General features: G+C 40.7%; 2 protein-coding genes across 2 annotated transcripts; one reads left to right on the top strand and one right to left on the bottom strand. All coding sequences in view use genetic code 11, as the record gives it.

Moving 5' to 3' along the window:
- Positions 1-800: 800 nt before the first annotated feature.
- EGR_06131 (hypothetical protein) lies at positions 801-1,510 on the bottom strand (the record flags this gene model as incomplete). The annotated part of the gene is made up of 3 exons (XM_024495380.1): positions 801-859; positions 1,079-1,178; positions 1,343-1,510. 3 exons carry the CDS (start codon positions 1,508-1,510, stop codon positions 801-803), a joined length of 327 nt encoding a protein of 108 aa, XP_024350211.1.
- Positions 1,511-10,931: 9,421 nt separating this feature from the next.
- On the top strand, positions 10,932-18,202 carry EGR_06132 (hypothetical protein; the record flags this gene model as incomplete). The annotated part of the gene is made up of 3 exons (XM_024495381.1): positions 10,932-11,036; positions 17,741-17,835; positions 18,160-18,202. 3 exons carry the CDS (start codon positions 10,932-10,934, stop codon positions 18,200-18,202), a joined length of 243 nt encoding a protein of 80 aa, XP_024350212.1.
- Between the last annotated feature and the right edge of the window lie 4,165 nt (positions 18,203-22,367).

The raw sequence follows: 22,367 nt of genomic DNA on the forward strand, positions 1-22,367 counted from the left end.
ACAGTAGCGCTTCGGGATCCTGGCATTGCCTGGAAGTTAGGCCATTCGGTGGACCTACGGTGGCGGAGAACTGAAGTGGTCCTCTATCAAAACCGCGAGGCAAACAAATGGTGTATTAGAATTGCATCCTTTTGAAGATCACCCAGTCTGTCCCTCGCCATAAAAATATAACCACCTAAACCCAATGGACTTGGTTTATTTAGAAGCTACTTATGATTTACACAGATGAAGGTTGTTTTATGCCTCGTGGCAGAATTTTAATCCGTGATTTTTGAATACAAAGTTAGAATAAGTTAATCCAGTGTAAATTCGGCTGATTTTTAGAATTCACCTAAAATTTTGCTAATAACTTTATAGCAAAATACAGACTAAATCATTTTCAGAGACGGTCCTTATATGGACTGCCTTAGTTGTGATAAGCCCTAATTGATGAGCCCTCGGTACAGACACTGCACACACTACAGTGAATATGTTCACTGAATTAGGCAGCCCATTCTGTCTGACCAGAAAATTTTCCCTTTACGCTAAAATAACTTGTTAATGAAAATATGTCACCAGACGGGGAGCTCTTAAAGTGCTCGCCAACCTCAATTGCGATCTGAAGGAGTGTCCTTCAAACAAAGCAAATCCCGGTTCAAAAGATCCACTTAAATGGTGTAGTAGGCCGTCTTGATTTCCTTTTTTTACATTTACAACTCAAGGCTGGACACCAGTAACGATGGCTGAGGAAGTTCCTTAAATATATGGGTTGCGGTATGGATAAGCGAATGGGTTGAAAACTACCACTCTGAGGGGTAAATTTACTCACTTCTCTCATCTAGATCTTTTGACTGACTTAAGAGAGCCACCCACAATTCCCCTAGGCAATGAAAGAGAAAAATTTTTCTAACCGAATGCATGGAGAATGAATTGGTAGTGTCCTTGTCACCTCTAATATAAAGGCTACAATTCTGTGGAGGAAAGGCACTGAACTAATTTTGCAGAATTAGTCTTCAGATGCATGAATGAAACTAGGTGTAATTTAGGATTTGGCGCTTGTAGAACCGGGACAGCGGATGAACCTGAAGCAATTACCTACGAGACACTGTTACAACGAGATGTCTCATTTCCAAACATATTATGCCATTTGCCACTGCACTTGGCGGACTATAAGCAAGATCTGGCGGCGACTTGAGAACCTGTATTATCAAAGACGTGATCACAGGAAGCGCGCTTTTCCATACAGCTCTTCTTCCCTCTGAGTGTCAGCTCCACCAATTTCATGCACAGTTAGCATAAAGATGGTTTTGCATGAAATCTCCAACCATACAGGTGACTTTGGCGCTTTACATTCTTATCTAACCACAGTAGTGAGGCTTGTGGAGAATTTGAAATTGGCGTTTCGCTGTTTTAACGGTTTCGTCATACAGAGCAGGTAACCGCCCTTGGTCCCCTGGGTGAGGGTCCCGTGCACAAATTTAAATGGGTCGAGGCCGTTGACATATGTCATTGATGAGATTCTCTGTGCCATTTCTCGTGGCCTAATAACTCATAGAGGTTAAACATAAAACATTGCTTCAGTGTTTATTTAAAATTTTGGCCAAAATTTGAGTCTTTTGTCTTTGCGAATGCATAATTTGAATGTCAACGGAAAAGGCACATTTTCATTACGCCATTGCGACATTGATTTGGTAGATTCCGTCTAGGACCTACTTCATCTGCTTTGGTATTCGATAGAGATGCCTTCCCTTCATCTAAGGTCGGAAACTCAGACAAATTATCATTTTGGACACCCACAGGTCTGTACAACTTTGAGTGCAGTTGGTTAAAGGGATCCCTTTATTATTTCATCCACCCATCCATCCACTATCTATCCATATATTAATTCATCCATTCGTCCAGTCCGTATTCATGCAGTATTTATCTTGTAAATATCCATCCCGTATCCATCCAGACTTCCAGATATCCTGTAATTATCAATTCTTCCAAACATCTTCCCATTGAAATATGAATAGAGGAATGTAAAGATTTTATTGCATAGAATTCCATGCAACTGAACCCTGCAATTCAAAAAAAACTCTGCCATCCACGAGTAAAGATGAGGTAATTTGCGTAATATTTGCTCAAATGATATATGCCAGTTCAAATTGAGGGCAATTGACAACGCAGGGCTCAACGTCTGGCGTACACGCAACAAGGGGAGGAGGCATAATGCATGCGTGCGTTCAACACTCCTTCCAACTTGACTTGCTACTGCAATAACTCGGTACTTGTCGCAGGTGTCTGTCAAGCTAATGCGGTTACCCTCTGACGTGTCGCAAGCATATGTCAAATTTATGCACGTACCTTCACCCATCGAGTCCTAGCATTGCGGGTGCGTCAATATGTCACCTATCAGCTCCCCTTTCAGCAACGGTGAGATGACATGTCAAAAACTAATACCTGGGTCTGGTGCGGTGTAATTGCAGCTTCGCTCCTTATATTCTCTACCTTGACCCTTGTTAAATTTGTCATGTACAGCAATTGAAAAGGTGTGACAGGAGGTAGCAGATCGTAGAGTTCAGTACCCAATGACTTTCTGGTGATAAAGTCTTAAATAATTTATCTGAACGATCCATTTTAAAGACAAGAATGCTAAAGTAACCTATGGAAAATGATGTTCAGTTGTTTTTAGATCCCCAAGTAATGAAACAATTGGGTTTATACCCGCTTCTACTGGAAAGCAAAAGTGTTAAAGATCACTGAGGACAAGGCATCTGTGTGCTGCTGTTTAATGCACTGACAGATGACAATAGACTTGACGGACTTTTAACTTATTTCTTTTTTCTCATTTTTTTTGCAGAATTGTCCACTGTCCTGCATTTGTAATGGGAAATGTCCCTTGTATTCCACTGGTTGTTATGCAACTAAAATGGCTTTGGTTACCACAAAACGAGCCATTCACTACGGCCTACTCACCCTACACTTGCAAGGCATCCAATACTTCATCCTTCCCATACTGCATCGACTTTGTGTGCGATGTGGTGGAGTATAGACCAACCTGTTATATAGCCGGATTCACTTGTTGAACGCCCAGCAATGAGGGATAAAACTAGTACTCTCAATAGTGTGTGGAAAAAATCCTCTCCAAGAGGAGGTTGTATTGGTCCACCAGTTAGAAGCAGGTCCAATACTTATCACTGCAGTACAACGCAACACCTCATACCTCCATGTCACTTGGCAATGCGATGCCTACGCTAGCATGGCAGGAAGGGGGTAGGAAGGGAGAGGCGCGACGTACTGACTCCCCTTCATTCTCACCACATTTCCACATTTGATGACTATCACTTTTGCCTGACATTTGATAGACGTTCATGCAATCATATGTAAACTATAACGTAGCAATTTGGTAAATGAATGTGAAGGAGAAACAGGGAATTCCGAGATTATTTTGTCTACTTTCAGCTAAATTAGGAAGGCCGTGACTCAATTGGAAGTGATTTGGGAAGTGTGATGCCACTTGTTACACCACGAAAACCTCCATGCATAAGCCAGCTTTGGCTCTGGAATGACTGCTACGAATGTATATGGTTTTTTTCTCATTTCTAGGTGCAAAAATACTTTTCTTTGTGAGGGCAAGCGCTAGCTAGACCCTAATCAAGTTTATTGAGAAATAAGGCTTACTTCGGCAATTAGTTGACTAAATCCCGATAAGCTGGAGTGCTGGATCATAAACCGATTCCATTCTCGGGTATTTATAATGTTTGATGTTCACATGAGCCCACTCAAAGTGCCATTAAGTGAAAACTGACCAATCAGCGGTTGGAAGGGTAAATCAGGCAGACCGCTGACTGCAGACCAATCCTCAGCATTTGGGAAGGTGAACTTGTGGTAAAATTCAAGGATTCGGAGAAAGAAACCCTAACTTTACGGTTATGGACACCTTCATTAATTCCATTCCTATCTATAGATAATTTTTTTTTCTTTTGCTAACTTTGGTAGGATATTTACTTGACCACTGACTGTTTGCATTTTTAAGTAAATTAAAGAGATCGGAAACTGCTCATAGGCTACTACCATCTAATGAGTTCTTTTTACTCCTATGCCAGCAAAAACGGCACTTTTTTTTCAAAACATTTCAATTCAGTAATCTCTGGAGACATGGATGTCATTGATAACCGCGTGGACTGCTACTTGGAGGCAAATTTTTCTTGTCCTATCTGTGCTCACTCCGAATGCTGCGTGTAACAACGTGTGAGTGTCATTGTCAAGCAGCGTGACATAGCTGTTAAAATACTTATCTACCTTCTGTTTACCCTATGCAAAGCAGGATACGAGTGTCATGTTACATTTATTTCTAGGTACACTCTTGATTCCGCATGCTCTATGCCTCCGTCTTGGAGACACGACACACTGGCTGCGCCCATCGCCCCTCACTAATTCTGTATGTAACTTGCTACCACTAAAACAAGACGCAGAACTCTACCTTAATAATATCCTCTGTTGTTGCGGTTTAATAATCATTTTGTGGTACAATCGGTCATCCAGGTTAATAAGATAAAAATCGTTTCATTGGCATGTTAACAACAACTGCTAGATATACTGACAAAATTTTACAAAGAGTGGGGAGGTGCGGAGAGAGACTCCGACGATGTTTGTCATTTAAAGATGTTCAGAGCTTAAATGCCTTTGCTGACAGGAGAACCGACAACCACAGCCCAGACATTTCGCTGTTAGAAGTCTTTATCATCCAACCGAAGTAAGACGCATAAATTCGATCAATTGATGGTCACAAAGGTATAGGAGGAACATATCACTCATTTGTCATGTTGGTGATGAGTGTGTTAAAGTCAAAACATAACGTAATCAAAGGCAGTTTACACGAGAAGAAAATCGCATCTGTCTGGTTTAAATCAGTTCAGTACGTATAGTAAATTGCTGTGTGGAAATTTATACCCCGTTAGTGGGTGCTGTTAGATAGTTCAGTCCTTTTAAACGGTTGGAATGAAATACCTCAAAATGTTTCTTAGTATCTCTCCTCTAAATTTTCTTCTCCTTTTTCAATACAAAATTCCGGAGAATTTTAAGGATCAAAACACCCTTTTATTGAGGGTGTATCAGAGAGTAGGAGGTCGGCAATCCCAATACTACATGCAGCAGTGCATCGAATGCAATGGCAGGTCCAGACATTCGTCACATATTATTCAAGCATAGCTATTCACCACAGTTGACTCCTCCCTCCTTTCTTCACTTAGAACCAATTCCAGCTCATTTTCGACTTTATTCCAACTCCACTGATGTTAGTTAAATTTGCCCGAATGCGAGCACCTTATCCCACCGTTAGAAACATTTTTACACAAGGCGGCTCTTGGTCATCCAACTATCCTATCACGGCACTCAGTTACAATGGAATCATGGCCATACACTACTAAGCGCCAAAGAATGCTCCAACAAAGCGACAACCCCTATGGAGGGAATACAAATAACGTCTGCACTCGGCAACTACTCCAGTTCCATGGTATGCAGGGAAGCTATTTTACAATAAAAGCATCACTAGCTGTAAACCATAAGAAAAATCTACGTTACGCAGCCCCCTACGCTCCCTGAATTATGCTATTTATTACAAAATCGTGTACAAACACCTCTACGATATTGTTTGCTGGATGGAACCCAGATAGATGTGACTAAGCCTCACAGATGCGAGGACAAATTGACAAGCAGTAATAGAGGCGATACCTTACTCACATAAAACTATGCTAAACTCCATTTTTTTGTTTTTTGATTTCACTTCTGTCCAGTGTTCCTAGGGCTAGTGATGGGCGTGGGTGATGGCCAGCACTTTCCCTCGTAGCTCCAATGCAGTTCTCCTACAGGAGGAAGCTCTAGATCCAGTAGACTCAGGACGAGGTATCAATGATGTTGAGGTTAATTATCTTCTCCGCCGCATGCAAATCCGATGACTGGCATGGTTGCAATATTTGTTTGTTTAACCCTCGCTTTCAGTGAAGGTTCACTTTGTGTGTTGGCCACTGTGCATTGGCCGGATGGACTGGCCTCTGAGGCATGCCAGTAGCTCCAAGCCCTACTCCATGTTAAATGTCAATGTTCTGTCCATGTGTAAAGTCTACAAATTCGTCTATTGTTTTTGTAGCTGCAAATCTTAATAGAATAAAAACTAAACGTTGTTAGCCACACGACCTCAGCGGCATCGCAGATTACAGGTACGATAAAGAATGCCGAATATGAGAACAGTTGAACAAAAGGAGTTTGATGTTTGCCTTTTTGTGAATTGCCAATCTCAAATGCAGTTGCGTGTGTGTGTATGTGTAAAAGCAGAATTACGTGCCAAATCCCCATTTTAAACCCAACTGTACTTTTTCAGTTGCCATATTGCCACGCACGTGGCCATGGTGTTGAAGATTGTACTTGCCTTAGTTGTATGCCACGTGAACATTTGGTTATATGCCAACTTGAATAATTACTCCACCACATGCGGCTGACAAATGCGTTGAATGTGAACTCGAGGCTGAATCAACATTTGATCTGTGACATCAGCCGCGTGCTCTGCAGCTAATGTAGGACAGACTGCGTGGCAGGAGACTGGACTGCGTATACATGTGGCATTGAAATGATGCATTGACTGGATATTCGATAGACCTCGGTAATATTGTAGCAAAGTTGTCAACCCTACGGAAACATTGCTCTGTCACATATTAAGTCCATAATGCTGCATAATTTCATGCAGACTTTTCTTTCGTGGAGTCATTAAAGAGCTACTTAAAGTTTTAACAATATGATGGATGTTAATTTTCACCTGAAACCAATAATTAGGAGAAATGTAATGCCTCAATTTCATCTATCCCTCTCCCCTCTAAGACACTTATTAGGTGTGTGTCACGAGGACTGCCAACAAAGTTGTCAGAACCTAGATAACAAGCCACCTTGGCAGTGATTGGAGCATATGGGGACCGGAAACCCGCATAAGCAAGGGTTGTGAACCTTTGTGAAAGATCAAATTTCCCTCATCATGCACTCTGTCTCATTTATACTGATCAACACCTACCAATTGGAGGGCATTTCAGACCTTTTAAATGCAAAAGTTAATTCATTCGGAATAAAGTAAAGCAGGAAGAGAATGAATTTTGCATTTCTACAGCATTTGTACTCCTTACTGAAAATAGCAATCCAATGCCATCTTTGCTGGAAGAATTTTACAAAGTAACCTGCCTTAGCTCTTATCGTTTCTATCCCTTATCCAAATTATTCGAAAAGCAAAAGCCAGCCTTTCCTCTTAATCTGCTCGATTTTAAGCAAGAGGATGTTTAGAGCGCCACTTGCAGTCTCCGTTGTGACTGTGGACGCGCAGGACGTGCTCTGTCAATGTACCCAAGCCTTCTACCTCACCCAAGGTTGTCGAAATCCACAAGGACATGAGATATAATTAGGCTTGACTTAAATTCTGTACAATAGTAAATTGGCTGCTTGCATTTAAAGCTTAAAAGTAAAATGAATGTGGTCCTTTTATTCATTGTTCAAATGTGCCTTCTTTATCGCTTCACACAACATTCAAGCGAATAGGCGATAAAGTAAAAAATTAAAAAGCTGCAAGCAATTTGAAGTCAATTATAAGTAAAATACAGTTTTAGTTAAATTGCTCATTTTGATAGAAGTTACTGTGGGTATTAAGATTGGTAAAATAAATATACATTCAATGAAGCAGATGTTAAATTTAATTTCTAAGTATGCATAAATGTGTCCATGATGCTGCAGGTTTAAACAAAAGCAACTGTCCCAACAGCACTTGAAGCATTGGTGACTCAAGGGGTTTTCAAATCAGGGAAGTCAAGTGTCATCCATGCCTCATCATACAGTACCATAATTGTGCTTGCGTTGAAACAGATTCTAAGCGGCATCCACATCTGACCTGTGACTCAAACCTCGTTCTCTTCAGCTAATATAGGACGAAATGTGTGGCAGGAAGCAGGACTGCGTATAAATTTTGCATGAAAATAATGCATGGAATATATATCGGATAGGCCTTGGAGATAGTGTGGCAAAATTTCCACATCGTGATGTCATTAGAGAGCGATTTGAAAGGCTTATTCGTGTGAAGGACATTCGACTCCACCTGCAGACACGTGTTGGGGGGAATCTTTACGATCTCACCCCTTCCGAAGACACAAATTAGGTATGTATGTCCAGAGGACAGTCAACAAAAGTACCAAAAGCGGGGAGACACGCTATCTTGGTGGTGATTGGAGCCTATGATGACCAAAAAACCCGCTTAGGCAAGGGTTGCAAACCCTTTTGAACTACAAAAGGTCACTCGACATGCAACCTGCCTCATTTATATTAATCACAGCTTTTTAATAATAGGGCATTTGAACTCCTCTTAATCAGAAATGCAATTTATCCACATTAAAGGTAAATCAGAATAGGAAAAATTGTAAACATTTTCCACAGTCTTACTCGTCACTCAGAAAAGCAATCAGAAACCGTCTTCGTCTAGCCAATTTTGCAAATAGTCCTGCCTCACCTCTTAGAGTTTTTATCACTTATATAATTTATTCTAAAAGTGAAAGCCACCTTTTCCTCCGAATCTGTGCGGATTTTAGCAAATAGAGCAGATCGGGTGTAGCTTAGAGGCTCTGTTGTGACTGTAGACCCGGAGCACGTGTTCTGTCAATGTAGCCAGGGCTGCAACTTCATCCTCCTTTCTTCGAAATCGCAAGGTCACGGGATAAAGTTAGACCTGCCTTAAATTTTGTACAATCAGAAATTAGCTGCTTACATTTATGTTAAAAAAGGGCATCGCAAATTGGCTCCCTATTCAATGTTCAAATGTGAGTTCTGCGGTGCTTTGCTGGACATTCAAACACACAATTAACTAAGTAAATAAATAGGCAAACAGTTTGAAAAGCTGTAGGCATTTCGTTTGGCACAATAAGCACTGAATTTAAGATACGATGTGCAAGTTGTGGTAAATGAGTCTATGATACTGCTTGTGTAGATATGAGTAATTGTCTCAACAACGCTTTCAGTATTAGTTACTAAAGGGGTTTTAAGTCAGGGAAGTCAAGTACCATCCACGCCTCATCATACGGTACTGGGATTGTGCTTGGATAAGATGTGCGCCCAACTTCAAATACTGTTTACGTTCCAGGGGTTTCGATCACCATTTCGTGAGGATCTTCCTTCTGTTCGCAAAATGCACATCAAATTTACAGGGTCGACAGAAAACCCCGGGTGCCACAAGACTATCAAATTAAATTATAGTTCATCAAAACTGAGGGTATAAACAGCAATAGAAGGGAAAAACGGCAAAAAAGTCTGCACAAATTTGTCTTCTAATCCCAAGCCTTGAATGCACTCGGAATACCAGCAAATGGAAAATCAAATTGTGTCTAGAGAAAGTCTAAGACTCCAAAGAGCTCATTGTAAGTCCAGGTTTCTCCGCATAACAGCTGGGAGGAATGCAATCTCACAGAATGCACTGTATTATAATCATGCTGGTTGAAAATGCATTAGGCTGTAAAAACTGCATTCTTCCACTCTGCCTGCCTTCCTTCCAACCTAGCCATCTCTCTCATTCACTCACACGCTCAATAAAGAATGCAGCAATGCATTGCCGTATCACCCATCTGCAGGGATTTTGGGATAGACTCCAACATTCTACGAATTGATGCTACATGAATGAAGTAAAAGCAATTATTTCTCCTTTCTATTCCTTTTTTTTGCTAATTTGCATTTGTTTGCAGACAAAATAGGATTTAATATAGTAAAGCAGACCAACCCTATACTCAGTGTTAGACGTCATTCATGAAGTTTGAGTGGACTTTCCACAAAGAGCCACATTACAAAGATTCTGACAGTACAGTGAAACACTGCAATAGAGTGGTTGTCATTAAAATTACTACTATTATTTTTACTGATACTTTTTAGGGAAGAATAATCAGGAACCCCTGCGAGGCATGCAGCAACACAGTGGAACGAGCTTCAAATGTGCGAGAGTGAGGTGATAAATTGGTGAGTGAAAGAATGAATAAACGGAAGCCGCCAATCCCGTTAACATGACCCTGGCAGAGGGACTAAAAGGTGTGACACAAAATTAAAGTTATAATTTATAAAGGAAATGCCCAAGCCAGAGGCATGAACCTGACAAATATTTAATTGTCCAACCACATCTCTCCTAGCTGATCAGGTGATGCACCTGATATCACCTTGTCAATACTTCAGCAGGGTTTCATTAATTTTTCCCACTAGTTACGATAAAATAAAGGACGTTTGTTTTTTTCGGCCAAATTTTTCTACATTAAATTGCAAGTAAAAGTGAAGGTAGAAATCCACTTACAATAAAGGTTCCCGTCTAGGAAAGAGATTGCTATATCGTTTCCCCTCCAGGTTCACTAGGATACCCCTCATTAAATCTACTGTGAAACCTGTTCGCGTTATAAAGGCCTCCAAATCAGGGAGGCGACATTTTTACAAATCTGATCACCCTCTACCATAATGAAAATAATCCTTTTTTATAACTTTTTGCATCTTCGAATTAACTCAGCTTCCAAGCAAATTGATCTCGCATATTACAACCCATCATTTGTTTTTTTTTCAAGCAAAAAAAATTTTACACAGTGAGTAGAGGCAATTTTTGTAAAATAGAATTTACGAATTCCTTCGAATGCCCACGCCGCCAATAAAGTCATCGAAGTGCCATCATTAAGTCAAACACATGCCACTTAAGTGGACCAATCAGGATAGTGCGTGATGACAATGCCACCACATCATTCACTTTGACTGCATTTTTCAAGGTAGTGATGCAATTTTCCACCTTGTGTCAAATGCTTGCAAAGTGCTACCATAAAAAGGGGAGAATTGAAGTGAAAGGGAAATTTCACATTATATTCAAGGCAACCTCTTACACTTTGTGGGTTGAGGAGAGAGGGAGATTTACTTGATCAAATAAGTCTGAAAAAATGCGTTTTCCTCAGGCTACGCAGTGCCTGGTTATTACTGTAGCGGCGAATCCACCCGTAATGAAGATGGACATTTGTGGTGTTGTTGTTGTTGCCTCTTCGAAAGTATAAAATACACATACATACACATGGAGGAGATGCAATAGAATGTGCTGGTTTTCAAGACGCAACAACAGAATGCAGATTGGATTTATAGCGAAGAAAGTGGACCGAACGGTAATAGATGTAGACCTGCAAAAACGTTTAATTAGTAACGCTGTCTACAAGGTGCTATTTAGATTGGAATCAAACAAATGCCTCCGTGTGAAGCTATTCCATCTGTCTTGTTACTGTCTTTACTACATGGGCTTGGGTTGAGGCTAAAGAGGAACCAAGTATCGCGTATCATACTAAACCACACTTCTCAGCATTAGAGAGCATGACGTACTTTGTTGCTCAACAGATGATATGGTGGCTTCTTTTCCTACAAAAAGTAATGGGAGGTTATGTCAGAGAGGGAATAATTGTTCTAACGCATTAACAATGCTGAATGTTGTGCGGTTTATTAAAATTTCATCCCTTTACGGATCACTTAACCTGCCTTTTGAAGTACAACTATTGCTCGAAAGTCTTGGCATATTTAAAAGCTACTTATGATCCACCCAGATGAAGGTTGCTCCACGCCTCGTGCTAAAATTTGAAGTTACAATTTTCAAAACAAAGCTTGAATTAGTTCATCGAATGTAAACTTAGCTAATTTTAAAAATTCACAACAAATTTCGCTAACATCTTTAAAGCAAAATATGGACTTAATCATTTTCGCGATATAATCTCCATTATTACGGGCCCCTCCCTAAATGATCTACTTTGGTTGTGATAAGCCCTAATTGATGAGCCCATTACCGTAGATATGTTCACTGCATTGGACAAGCCAATTCTGTTTAGCTGGAAAAGTTGCCCTTGAAAACCGAAATAAATTGTTACTAAAAATATGTCATCAGGCGGGCGGCTCTTAAGACTGTTGCAGGTGATTAACTACTTGCAGTTTTGTGCAAGAAACCGACGCTTAGAGGTTGCGTACTTCAAACAAAACAAATCCCAGGTCAAAAATTCACCCAAATAAAGGAGTTGCGCATTTCTCCTTTTATTTTTCGTTTGCAGATCACGGCCAAAGACAAACAACCATGGCTAAGGAATCCGCTGTGGATAAGTGATGGGGTTGGAAAATCACCACTCTGAGGAGCGAATCTGTCCACTTGATTTGATAAAGCCACACACAATTCCCCTAGGCAGTAGAGGTGAGAAATTGTTGACCGAATACATGAAGGATGGATTAACAGCGCCATTGTTACCTCTGATTTAGAAAATAAAATGACTACATTTTAGTAGAGAAAAGGTATTGAACTGACTTTTTAGAATTAGGCTTTAAAAGCGTGATTGAAACTCGATGTAATTTAGAATTTGATGGTTGATTGAAACCTCACGAAGTGCGTGTGTAGAACAGAGACTGTGGATGAATTTGAAGCAACTAGCCACGAGACACTTTGTAGAGATCCCAGTTATCGCTGAAAGTAGTAGACGATTTACCTCTGTAAGAAATTTATTATCAACGAATCGAGCGACTGGAGGACTATAAAAAAGGTCTGACTTTGGCTTGAAAGCCTGTATTATCAAAGATGCAATCACTGCAAGCACTTCTTTGCCATGCAGCTCTTCTACCTTCTCAGTGTCCACTCTAGCACTTTTCTGCGTAGTTTGCCTCCTCATAAAGCCCTTTTTGCCCAAAGCCTCCAATCATATAGTTGAATTTGACTCGTTGCATTCCTATCTAACCCCAGTGAGGAGGCTTCTTCAGAACTTGAAATTAGCATTTGGCTGTCTTAACGGTGTAAACTTCTGAAGCAGATATCCTCCTCCTTCGATCCTTCGAGTGAGGAACTCATCTACAAAGTCATTTAGGTAGAGGTCATTTATGTATTTCGATAATGTGACGATCTGTGCCACGCCTGGTGCCATATTGAGGCATGAAAGACGGAGGTGAGGTAAACAAATTGTTTCAGTACTTGGCAAAAATGCTTGGCTAAAATTTGGGTCCCTCACTTTTGTGAATTTATAATTTGAATGCCGACAACAGACAAAAGGCTCACCTGTCTTTAGGTCGTGATCACTTGTTGAATACCAGGCAAAGAGAAATTATACTGGTCTATTCGAATGTGAATAAGGAAAAGCTTCTCCAGGAGGAGGCTGAATTGGTCAAGCATTTGGGAGCTGGTCCTATTCTTATCGCTGTAGTGGAACGCAACGCCTCGTACCCCCAACACTACTTGTCACTGTGATGCCCAAGTTAGGATAGCAGGAGAGGTAGGAAGGGGGAAGGAGAGAGTTACTCTCTCCTCCTCATTCTCATCACATTTTTCCATTTCATGATTATCACCTTACTCTGACATTCGACAGACGATCACGCAATCGCATGCAAACTGCAATTTAGCCATGTGATAAACGAATGCTATCGAGATGCAGAGGTATATAGGATAATGTTGTCCGCTTTCAGCTAGATTAGGAAGCGCGAGACTCGATTAAAGGTACTTGATTTTGGGATGGTTTTCTCTCTCTATAATACTTCACATTTCTGGCACCTAGCTTTTCTCATTTGTGACTACCTCTGTAATTTAATGCCAATTCCAACCGACCTACATCCCTCAGTAAAAAGAGAGTATGCACCCTTTCGAAAACACGATTTTTCTCATGAAAGGGAGATAAAATTGCTATTTTTTATCTTGTAGTCTCAAGGTTGTCTGATTTTAATTTTTTGTGCTTTAGTAGAGGATTGGAATAAACCTTAAGATGCTGGGCAACTTTTACTCAGAAGTGGATTTCCACTGTCCGATTACTGCACAAAGTATCGGAGAATATAACTTTGAAAGATCGACTCATTGTGATGGAGGAGAGGGAAAGAGTAAAGAAAAGTGACAGTATCTGATGATTTCATTTTTGATGCATTTATGTTGATGCTTCTTTTTTGCCCCAGAAGTGTTAAATGCTCCCAGACAAATGATTCCACCTAAATCGCATGTGCGAAATAAGGTTGTAAACATAAGAACAAGGTAAGAGAACTAAGATACGGTGACCGAAAAACAAGAAATTGCCATTAAATATGTAAATAGTTAGTGTCAAATACCATTTTTGTGCTTGACCCGAACTCTTCCTTCTACTCTTCCTTCACTTGTCATTTTGAGCCTCATCTTCAGGCCTCCTCGTAGTCATCTTTTTACCTCCATCGTCGTAAGTGGCCCTGTGATTATGCAATCCACCGACCAAAAGGCAGAAATGACAATGATGCTATAAATGCGCATTGCACAGCTCGTGCTGCTGATTTCGCTGATAGTAGTATGCTTTGCAAACTCAGATGAGGTCCAGCTGAACAGATTGTCTTTTGCAAGCCAATCTGAATAAGCGAGGGATCTAAAGTGCAACGATTTAAATGCAATGGTCAGACGATGTACTTGCTAGCACATTCGGCTTCAAAGTTACTTTTGTATTTTCTTAGAATAACACGGGGAGAAAGGAAGGAAGTAGATGTGATGCCTTGGTTTATTACAGAATCCTATACAGATCTTTGGGTTGCGTTTCTAATCAGCTTAAATCTGATTCCATTTCCCTACTACCCATCAGAGAGAACTCTACTTTAACGTAACTGTTAAGCGCAGTCATCCACAGATTCATCCATATTCACTGAACGCCACAGAAGGGTGGCCATTAACTAAGGTCTATTTAACAAAGAAATCAAGGTCCCTGCTTGTGTGGATCGGATAAGCTAATCACTGCATTGACAGATATTGGGCACACATTGGAAGGCAGAAGCGGTGACGACCACCCTCCTGCTACGTGGTTATATCCACAGTAGAGTGTGGAGGGTCTGGAAATGAATGTGCAATGGAAATGGTGGTGACCAGGAACCGGTTTCTTCAGTTCTGAAGGTAAGACCTTTTAAAGAATTGGTGCTCCTAAGGCTTTGTCGACTTTGAAATTGATGCTCAATGTGTTTTCTTGAATAACTCAAAAATAGTTTCTACCTTAGTTTAAGTTCTGTTGCAAAGAATTATTCGGCCACTCATAATTACATAGCAGTAGACCATTAATTTAACAAATACATAGGAGTGGCTGAATGATTCTTTGAAACGAATAATTAAGAAAAGAGCAAAAAATTATTTTGCGATATTTCACTATTACACATTACACAGCACTTCCAAATGCGACACAAGTTTGAGCACTGCACATCAACAAAGTGTTTTACCTCCGAAAGTAAAGTAATCGGAACTGAGCCACCGTCATTTCCACGGCCTCTTTATTTTCCAACAAAACACATTCCTTTTTGAAGTAGTTACGCTATCGTCTGTCAAATGGCAAGAAAAGGTGATGATCATCAAGTGTGGGAATGTGACAGGGAATACAGAAGGTGAATCAGTATTTGCCAGCCCAATTCCCTCTTTCCATCTAGTCAACCCTCCCTCCCTCCCTTCCCCCATCTCTTCCCCATTGCCCCTCCTCCAGCACCTGCTTTGCGACATGAAGCATGATATCGTGAGTTATTCTGTCAACTGTTTGACTAATAACAATTGCTCATAAAAAAAGGAATTTTCTTGCATTCTTGCTAGTTGTCTCCTACTGAGGGGATGGATCTCAGTCGTAGTTGTTTGGTATTCAGGAGATGGTCAAATACCGGTGAACAACTGTACCTGTGTTGCACTGGACACACAGATAAAGCAGGAAAGCTCAATTTCGAAAGACAGAGTAGATATGAGTTTAGGGCATTGTTTTGGTAAAAAAAAGACGTCTCATTGCGGGTCAGTTGGTAAGTCATCCGTCAGCTGTGGTCCCTGCGATGCCAATGTTGCTTAGCCTCGGACATAATCCTCTTCCCACTGGAGTAAACATAAACAAATTGATTCACCACTCGTAACCTTAACAATAACAGACCATTTCTCTAGAGCTTGGCAAAACATTCCTCAACACCAACCGGACAAAGAGGGTCCGCTTAATTGTACCCCTGGTGGATCACATTCGCAGGAGTCTTGATAGCTTCCTGCCTGACAACGTATTTCCGTTAATAGCTTACTTTACCCTAAGAGGCAACTTTTTAAGCTAAATAAAATTGCCTTTTATTTTAACGCTCAATTTGTAAACGGGGCTCCTCCACTGAACGTCCGCCGGGTGGTCTGGCTTCTGAACCATGCCAGTAGCACCAAGCCCTAGTGTACTGGCCAAGTATTGTGTCTTCTACCGTTTGAACGGAAGTTTCAGGACGCCAAAAGTATTAGCCCATAAAGCAAATCCTTCTATGCCTCCTTTCTATAGAACGAGGAGCGGAGAGGAGGGTAGAGTGAGCAACCCGCTAAGTGACGATAGCTGTTTCCTTCCAAAAAACGCGTTTGCGGACGGAGATTGTGCTGGATACAAGGGGATAGTTGGTCTACCCATTTTGTATTGACAATAACCATAATAGCCTCTATTTTGCCTTTTTAAGTTATTAATGGATAATTTAAAAATGTACAATAAAAATAATAATCTTAAACACTTCATCTTTATTAATAATAGCTAATTTATTTCAATGGTCTCACCAGCAAGGGTTTACTACTTTACTACCTAGTTACAAAAGATAACTGAGTATTCTGTTTGTTTGTTTAACTATGACAAATTTTAAGAACACCTTAATTTATGTAAACCAGACGTAAATTTAAGTAGTCCACGAAACATGCAAAAATAAGAATTTCAAGCCATTATCAAGTAAATTTAACGGTTTTGATAATTTTGTTCCCATTTGTATGAAAAGTAGGATGGGATCAGCAAAAGAAGAACGCAACATTACCTACCCGTTAACATAATCTGGTGTACGTGACTGAGTGGGTTCTGTTTTCCAAACGATAGAATTTCTGCTCTGGAGATGCTTCATTCTACTACTCTTAGTTACAAAAACCACACTTGCACTTTTTGTCACGTTTGTGTGGCTTTTGTAGATCGGCCATTTGTTTAAATCAGCAAAAGTTTGTATTTGAGTTCCGTAACTTCTTTTAACAGATTCCAGTCGAGATGAGTGACATTGTGTGCTTTAAGTCATTTTTCAACTTCTGAAGGGGTTGTCACGCTTTGATGGAGCATATTTTTGCACGTAGCAGTTTATGGCCATGAATCCGGCCCAACCGAGTATGGTGGTGGGACAGTTAAAACGGTGAAATGCCGTCTTGTCTAAGAATGCTCCTTACAGCTGGATTAGGTGATCGCATTCGCGCAAATTTAACTAACATCATTAGAGTTAGAAAAACGTTGGAAATGAGTTGAAGTTAGTTTAAGTAGATAGGGGAGGGGGGAGTGTACTGTACTGGATAGCAATGCTTGGATAGGATGCGGCGAATGCTTGGATTTTTGTCACCGCATTTGATGTATTGCGGCGTGCCGTATTTGAATTACTGACCTCCACTCTCTGAACCACCTTTAATATGATTGTATTTTCTTTTCTAAAACTGTCAGAATTCTATGATACAAAAGAGACAGTGTGGAGGAGTGGTACTATCAAACATTTTGAGGTATTTCATTCTAACCGTTTAAAAGGACTGAACTATCTATAAGCACCCACTGAAGAGGGTCCACTTTTCCACACAGCTATTTACTACACTTACAGAACCGAATTCACCCGGATAGATGTGAATTCCCCGTCTTGTGGACTGCTCTCGATCACAATGTGTTTTAATCAACACCAATATGACAAGTGAGTGCCATGTTTCTCCTATACCTTTGTGCCAACCAGTTGAACTGAAGTATGTGTCGCATCTCAGCTGGTTGATAACGCGCCCGAACAGCGAATTGTCTGGGCTGTGGTTGTCGGTACTCCTGCCTGCATAAGTATTCAACCTCTGAACATCTTCAAACGGTAAACATCGGCACATTCTTCCCCTCCCTCATAGTTTGTAAAATTTCATTAGCATGCCTAGCAGATGCCTCTAACACGTGAATAAAATGGTGTTTGCCTGACTTGTTACTAATTTCGATAAGGGGTACCGCCTAATTATCTCTCATCTCTGTGATTAAAGAATGAGTTAGGATATATGAAGGGCTTTAAAAGGAAGCATGACTTTGAAGAGGTCGAGAGATGATCACCATTTTGCTTAGCCAATATCGAGGACTGACCCAGATGACTCGCATTATCCATACAAATAATAATTTAATGCTCGTATTGTTTTAATGTTCCTTTCAGAGAGGAGGCGCGAATACAATTCGAACCTAATGACAGAGTCTAAGCCCTGTGAGCCTAAGAGCGGTTGCTAACCCTCACCCCACTAATCCCTGTATTCTTTTTCCCCTACTCACCCTGTTAAATAAATATGTTGAAAGTGAAGCAACCAGGTTGTTTTAAGAGCACTGGGAACAAGGAAGGGAAGACCTACAATAAAGCTCACCTTCTGATACATACACCACTAGTACACGACATAGATGTTTGGCGTCCTTCCATTGTGAACTCGTCAGACCCAAGTTTTTTTGGTGAGCGGTAAGGAAATGAGATCAGATTTGAGAGGATTCGAGACGTGACTAAGGATAGGTAAGAATTTTGCAATTGTCTAAAAACACCGCCTCATTTTCCTTCCTTCCTCTCCTAGTTATTGTAAGAAAATGCAAGAATATCTTTCATGCAGAAAATGCTAAATGGGTATTTCAATGTTCGCGTTTTAGATCTCTCTCCGATCCGACTATGCAATAAATTCAAGTGATTTTGTATTGCACACTACTACCAGTGTAATCAGTAGTAGGGGCCTTGCAGTGGGCATTTATCGTAACATCGGCATTACTGCCTTCCGGTGGTTTACGCATTTATAGGAGAACTTATGACAATCGAGGGATTAATGTAATCACGAGGAGGCCTGGAGATGAAGCTCAAAGTGTCAAGTAGAGGGAGGGTTTGGGTTGAGGAGGGAGGAATTTAGGAAGGTTTGTAGCAGCCAATAAATTGATATTTGATGATACGTATTTTCAAAGTCTATGGGAAGTTCTTCTATTTCACAGCTATGCTGGTGTTTTCTTGCCTCATCCCCATATCTTTGGTCTTAGTCAACACGTAAATTGATGGCAGATTGCGTGGTTTGAGGGTGTTTAACTCCACTAAAACAAATATAAAATGTCAACATAAATTATTTCAGCAGAAATACAGTTGACAGATTCTGTCACTTTTACTTTACTTTCTCCTCCATCACATTGAAATGGTCTTTTGCAGTCGCCCTCTCCGCCACTTTCTGGATAGAAGTTGCCAAGGAAAAGAAAGTTTATTCGACTTCTCTTTTAAAGTACGATCCGTTAAAATTTGACAATTCTAATGCCACAGGGTGGAAAAGCACGATTTCACCTTTTTTATAAGGCAAAGTAATGTTCTTAAGAGGGTGTTCATTCTCTTTTTACCCGGAGATGATGGATGGTTAGAATGGGCTGCTTATGAATGAGGAGTATTATGGAAAGGAAAAATCATTCCAAAACAATGTTTTTTTTTCCAATTATTAATGACCCCATGTCTCCAAGGTGACATGGCTCTGTTCAACAGACTAGACAATAAATTTGGGTAACTTGAAATAATTGGAAACAACATGCATTCGTCGCAATTGTTCCAAAGTTGAAAGCGACTTATGCAGTAAAAGTTTTGTGGTTGATATGTGGCCCTGCACTTTCTAAATCACTCCGAACCGAGTCACGGTCTTCCTAATCCCGCTAAGCTTAAACAACCAGATCTTAGAAACTTCGGCTTCCCCGCCATTTTCGTTTGCTAAATTGCTGCATTGCCATTTACATAAGATTGCGTGATCGTCTGCCAAATGTCGAAGAAAGATGATAATCATCGAGTGTAGAATATGATGCAAATAAAGGGGGTCAGTATGTCTCTCCTTTCCCCCTCCCACCCTCTTCCAGCCACCCTACTATGGATATTGCACTGACAAGTGATGTGGACGTTTGAAGAGTTGCTTTGCACTGCAGCAATAAGGATGGGACCTGTTTCCAACTCCTTGACCAATCCAACCTCCTCCTTCTGTAGAATGTTTACCTTACACACTATAAAGAATACAAAATTCATCTCTCGTTACTTGGCATTCAACAAGTGAATACGATTTACAAACAGCTGAGTCTATACTCCATCACATTACACACAATGCAGGCGCAGTCTTGTGAGGATGAAGTGTTGGATGCCTATCAAGTGCTGGATGGATGGACAGCAATGATTGGCGCGTTTTGTGGTAATCAAAGCCACTTTACTTGCAATACAAAGCACATATCCTGTTACAGATTTGGTTCAGCAGACAATTCGCAAAGAAAAGAAAAATAAAACAATATGCTGAAAGTCCGGAAAGTGCACTGTCACCCTTCACTGCATCAAGCGGCAACATACGGCTGCCTTGACCCGTGTTTCCTCCACCACTTTCGCCATTCAAGTCCAAACCCTATTGTTTTATCACTTATGGAGTTAAACACAACTGAAAGGCGTTTTTTACATCTTACTTTTACATTCTTGCCTTCCCAACGGGTCGTCTAGATGCGTTGTTCAGGACTTCCAAACTAAAAAGTAGTTGGAAAATGAGTTTCACGATCCACTACCTCCTGCCAAACCTTTTCAATTGCTTTATATGAAAAAATTTACGCGAGGCAAGGTGGAGGATATAAATAGCGCAGCTAACCTAGTTAAGCAAAGCAGCCACTCTGCACTTACACTGCACCAGGCTGAGGTGTCAATTTACGACACGCCACCTCACAGTCGTGGGAAAGAAAGCTGACAGGTGACAGATTGACGTGCCCGCAATGCCAGGAATCAATGGGTCAAAGTACCTGCATTGGTTTGACAGATACCTGCGACAAGTAAAGAGTCATTGTGGCAGCACATCAAGTTGGAAGGAGTGTTGAACGCATGCACGCATTATGCCTCCTTGCATTGTTGCATGTACGCCAGACGTCTTGTCTCGCATTCTCAATTTCCCTCATTATGAACTGTGGTAAATCATTCGAGCAGATTCCTCCTAATTGACCCCACCATTACTAGTGGATGGCACAGTTTACCTCAAATTCCAGAATTCAGTTAAGTGGTATTTTTCCACTTTAAACACCTTTACATTTTGCATTCGAAATTCAATGGATAGATGTTTAGAAGAATTGGCTGAGACGGCATTGATGAATGGATAGATGGATGGATAAACGAATACGAATGGACAAAGTGGGGGATAGTTGAATGGATAGATATGGAATGGATAGGTAAAAATTGGATACTGGACAGATACGGAGTAGATAAATGCATGGATAGAGGAATAGCTGGATAGATAGTTGATAAAAATACAAGATTGATGAAGTATTAGGGAATGGCGGCACGCAAGATGGATGGAGCCGAAATGGATGCGGGATGTATACAGGATCTGTAAATAAGTGGGGGAATGAATGGGTAGATGGATGAATGGATACGTGGTGGATGATGGATGAGCGCAAGATGAATACCAGATGGATAGCATGCCTTTAACCACTTGAGGCCAAAGGTGTACAGATCTCTGGGGATCCAAATTGATAACTTGTCTAGGCTCCCGCATTTGGATGGAGTGAAGGCATCTCCATTAAATCCTAGAGTTGGAGTATGTCCTAGAAGAAATCTGGTGCAATAAATTAGAACCTCCTCTGTTGACATTCAAATTGTGTATTCACAAACGGAAGGGGACTAAAATTGTAGACAAACATTTTTACCAAGCACTGAAGCAATTTGTTTATCCCATTAGGTCAGCAGGAGTGGCACAGAACATCACATTAATGACATTCGTTAATGACCTCGAGCCAAATAACTATGTGACGGTTTCCTGAACCAAAGCATTAAAAAAGGAGAAAACTTGCTCTATGTGGCTAAAACAATGCGCCTGCAAAGCGATAATTTCGAGTTTTGCGAAACCCTCCCCACTGGCGTTAGATAAGAATGCAACGAGTCAAAGTCGACTTTATATCTGGAGTTTGTGTGCAAAATTGGCTTGATAAGAGATGTTAATTTTGCTAGAAACTGCTAGAGTGGACAATCCCAGGGCAGAAGAACTGTGTGGAACAGTTGCGCTTGCTGTGATTTCACCTTTGATGTTGCGGGTCCTCAAGTCGCCACCAGACCTTGTTTATACTCCTTCGGGAGGTCGATTTGTTGATACTAAATCTCTCACAGTGGTAAATCGTCTACTGTTGTTAGGGATGACTGCGTAGCTACAAAAATGTCCCGTGGGTAATTGACTCGGGTTAATTCGTAGTCCCCGTTCTACTAGGCACTTCGTGGGATTCCATCGAAACGCCTCCTTTTTAAATTATTTCAAGTTAAAGGCGCGGAGTTAACGCCGATTTTTGCAAAATTATTCCAATACGTGTACTGAAACTCAGTGTCTTTATTTTCTTAATTGGAGGTACCAAGAGCACTGCCAA

The sequence above is a fragment of the Echinococcus granulosus genome, assembly GCF_000524195.1.
Source record: "Echinococcus granulosus chromosome Unknown EG_S00051, whole genome shotgun sequence".
NCBI classification, from domain to species: domain Eukaryota; kingdom Metazoa; phylum Platyhelminthes; class Cestoda; order Cyclophyllidea; family Taeniidae; genus Echinococcus; species Echinococcus granulosus.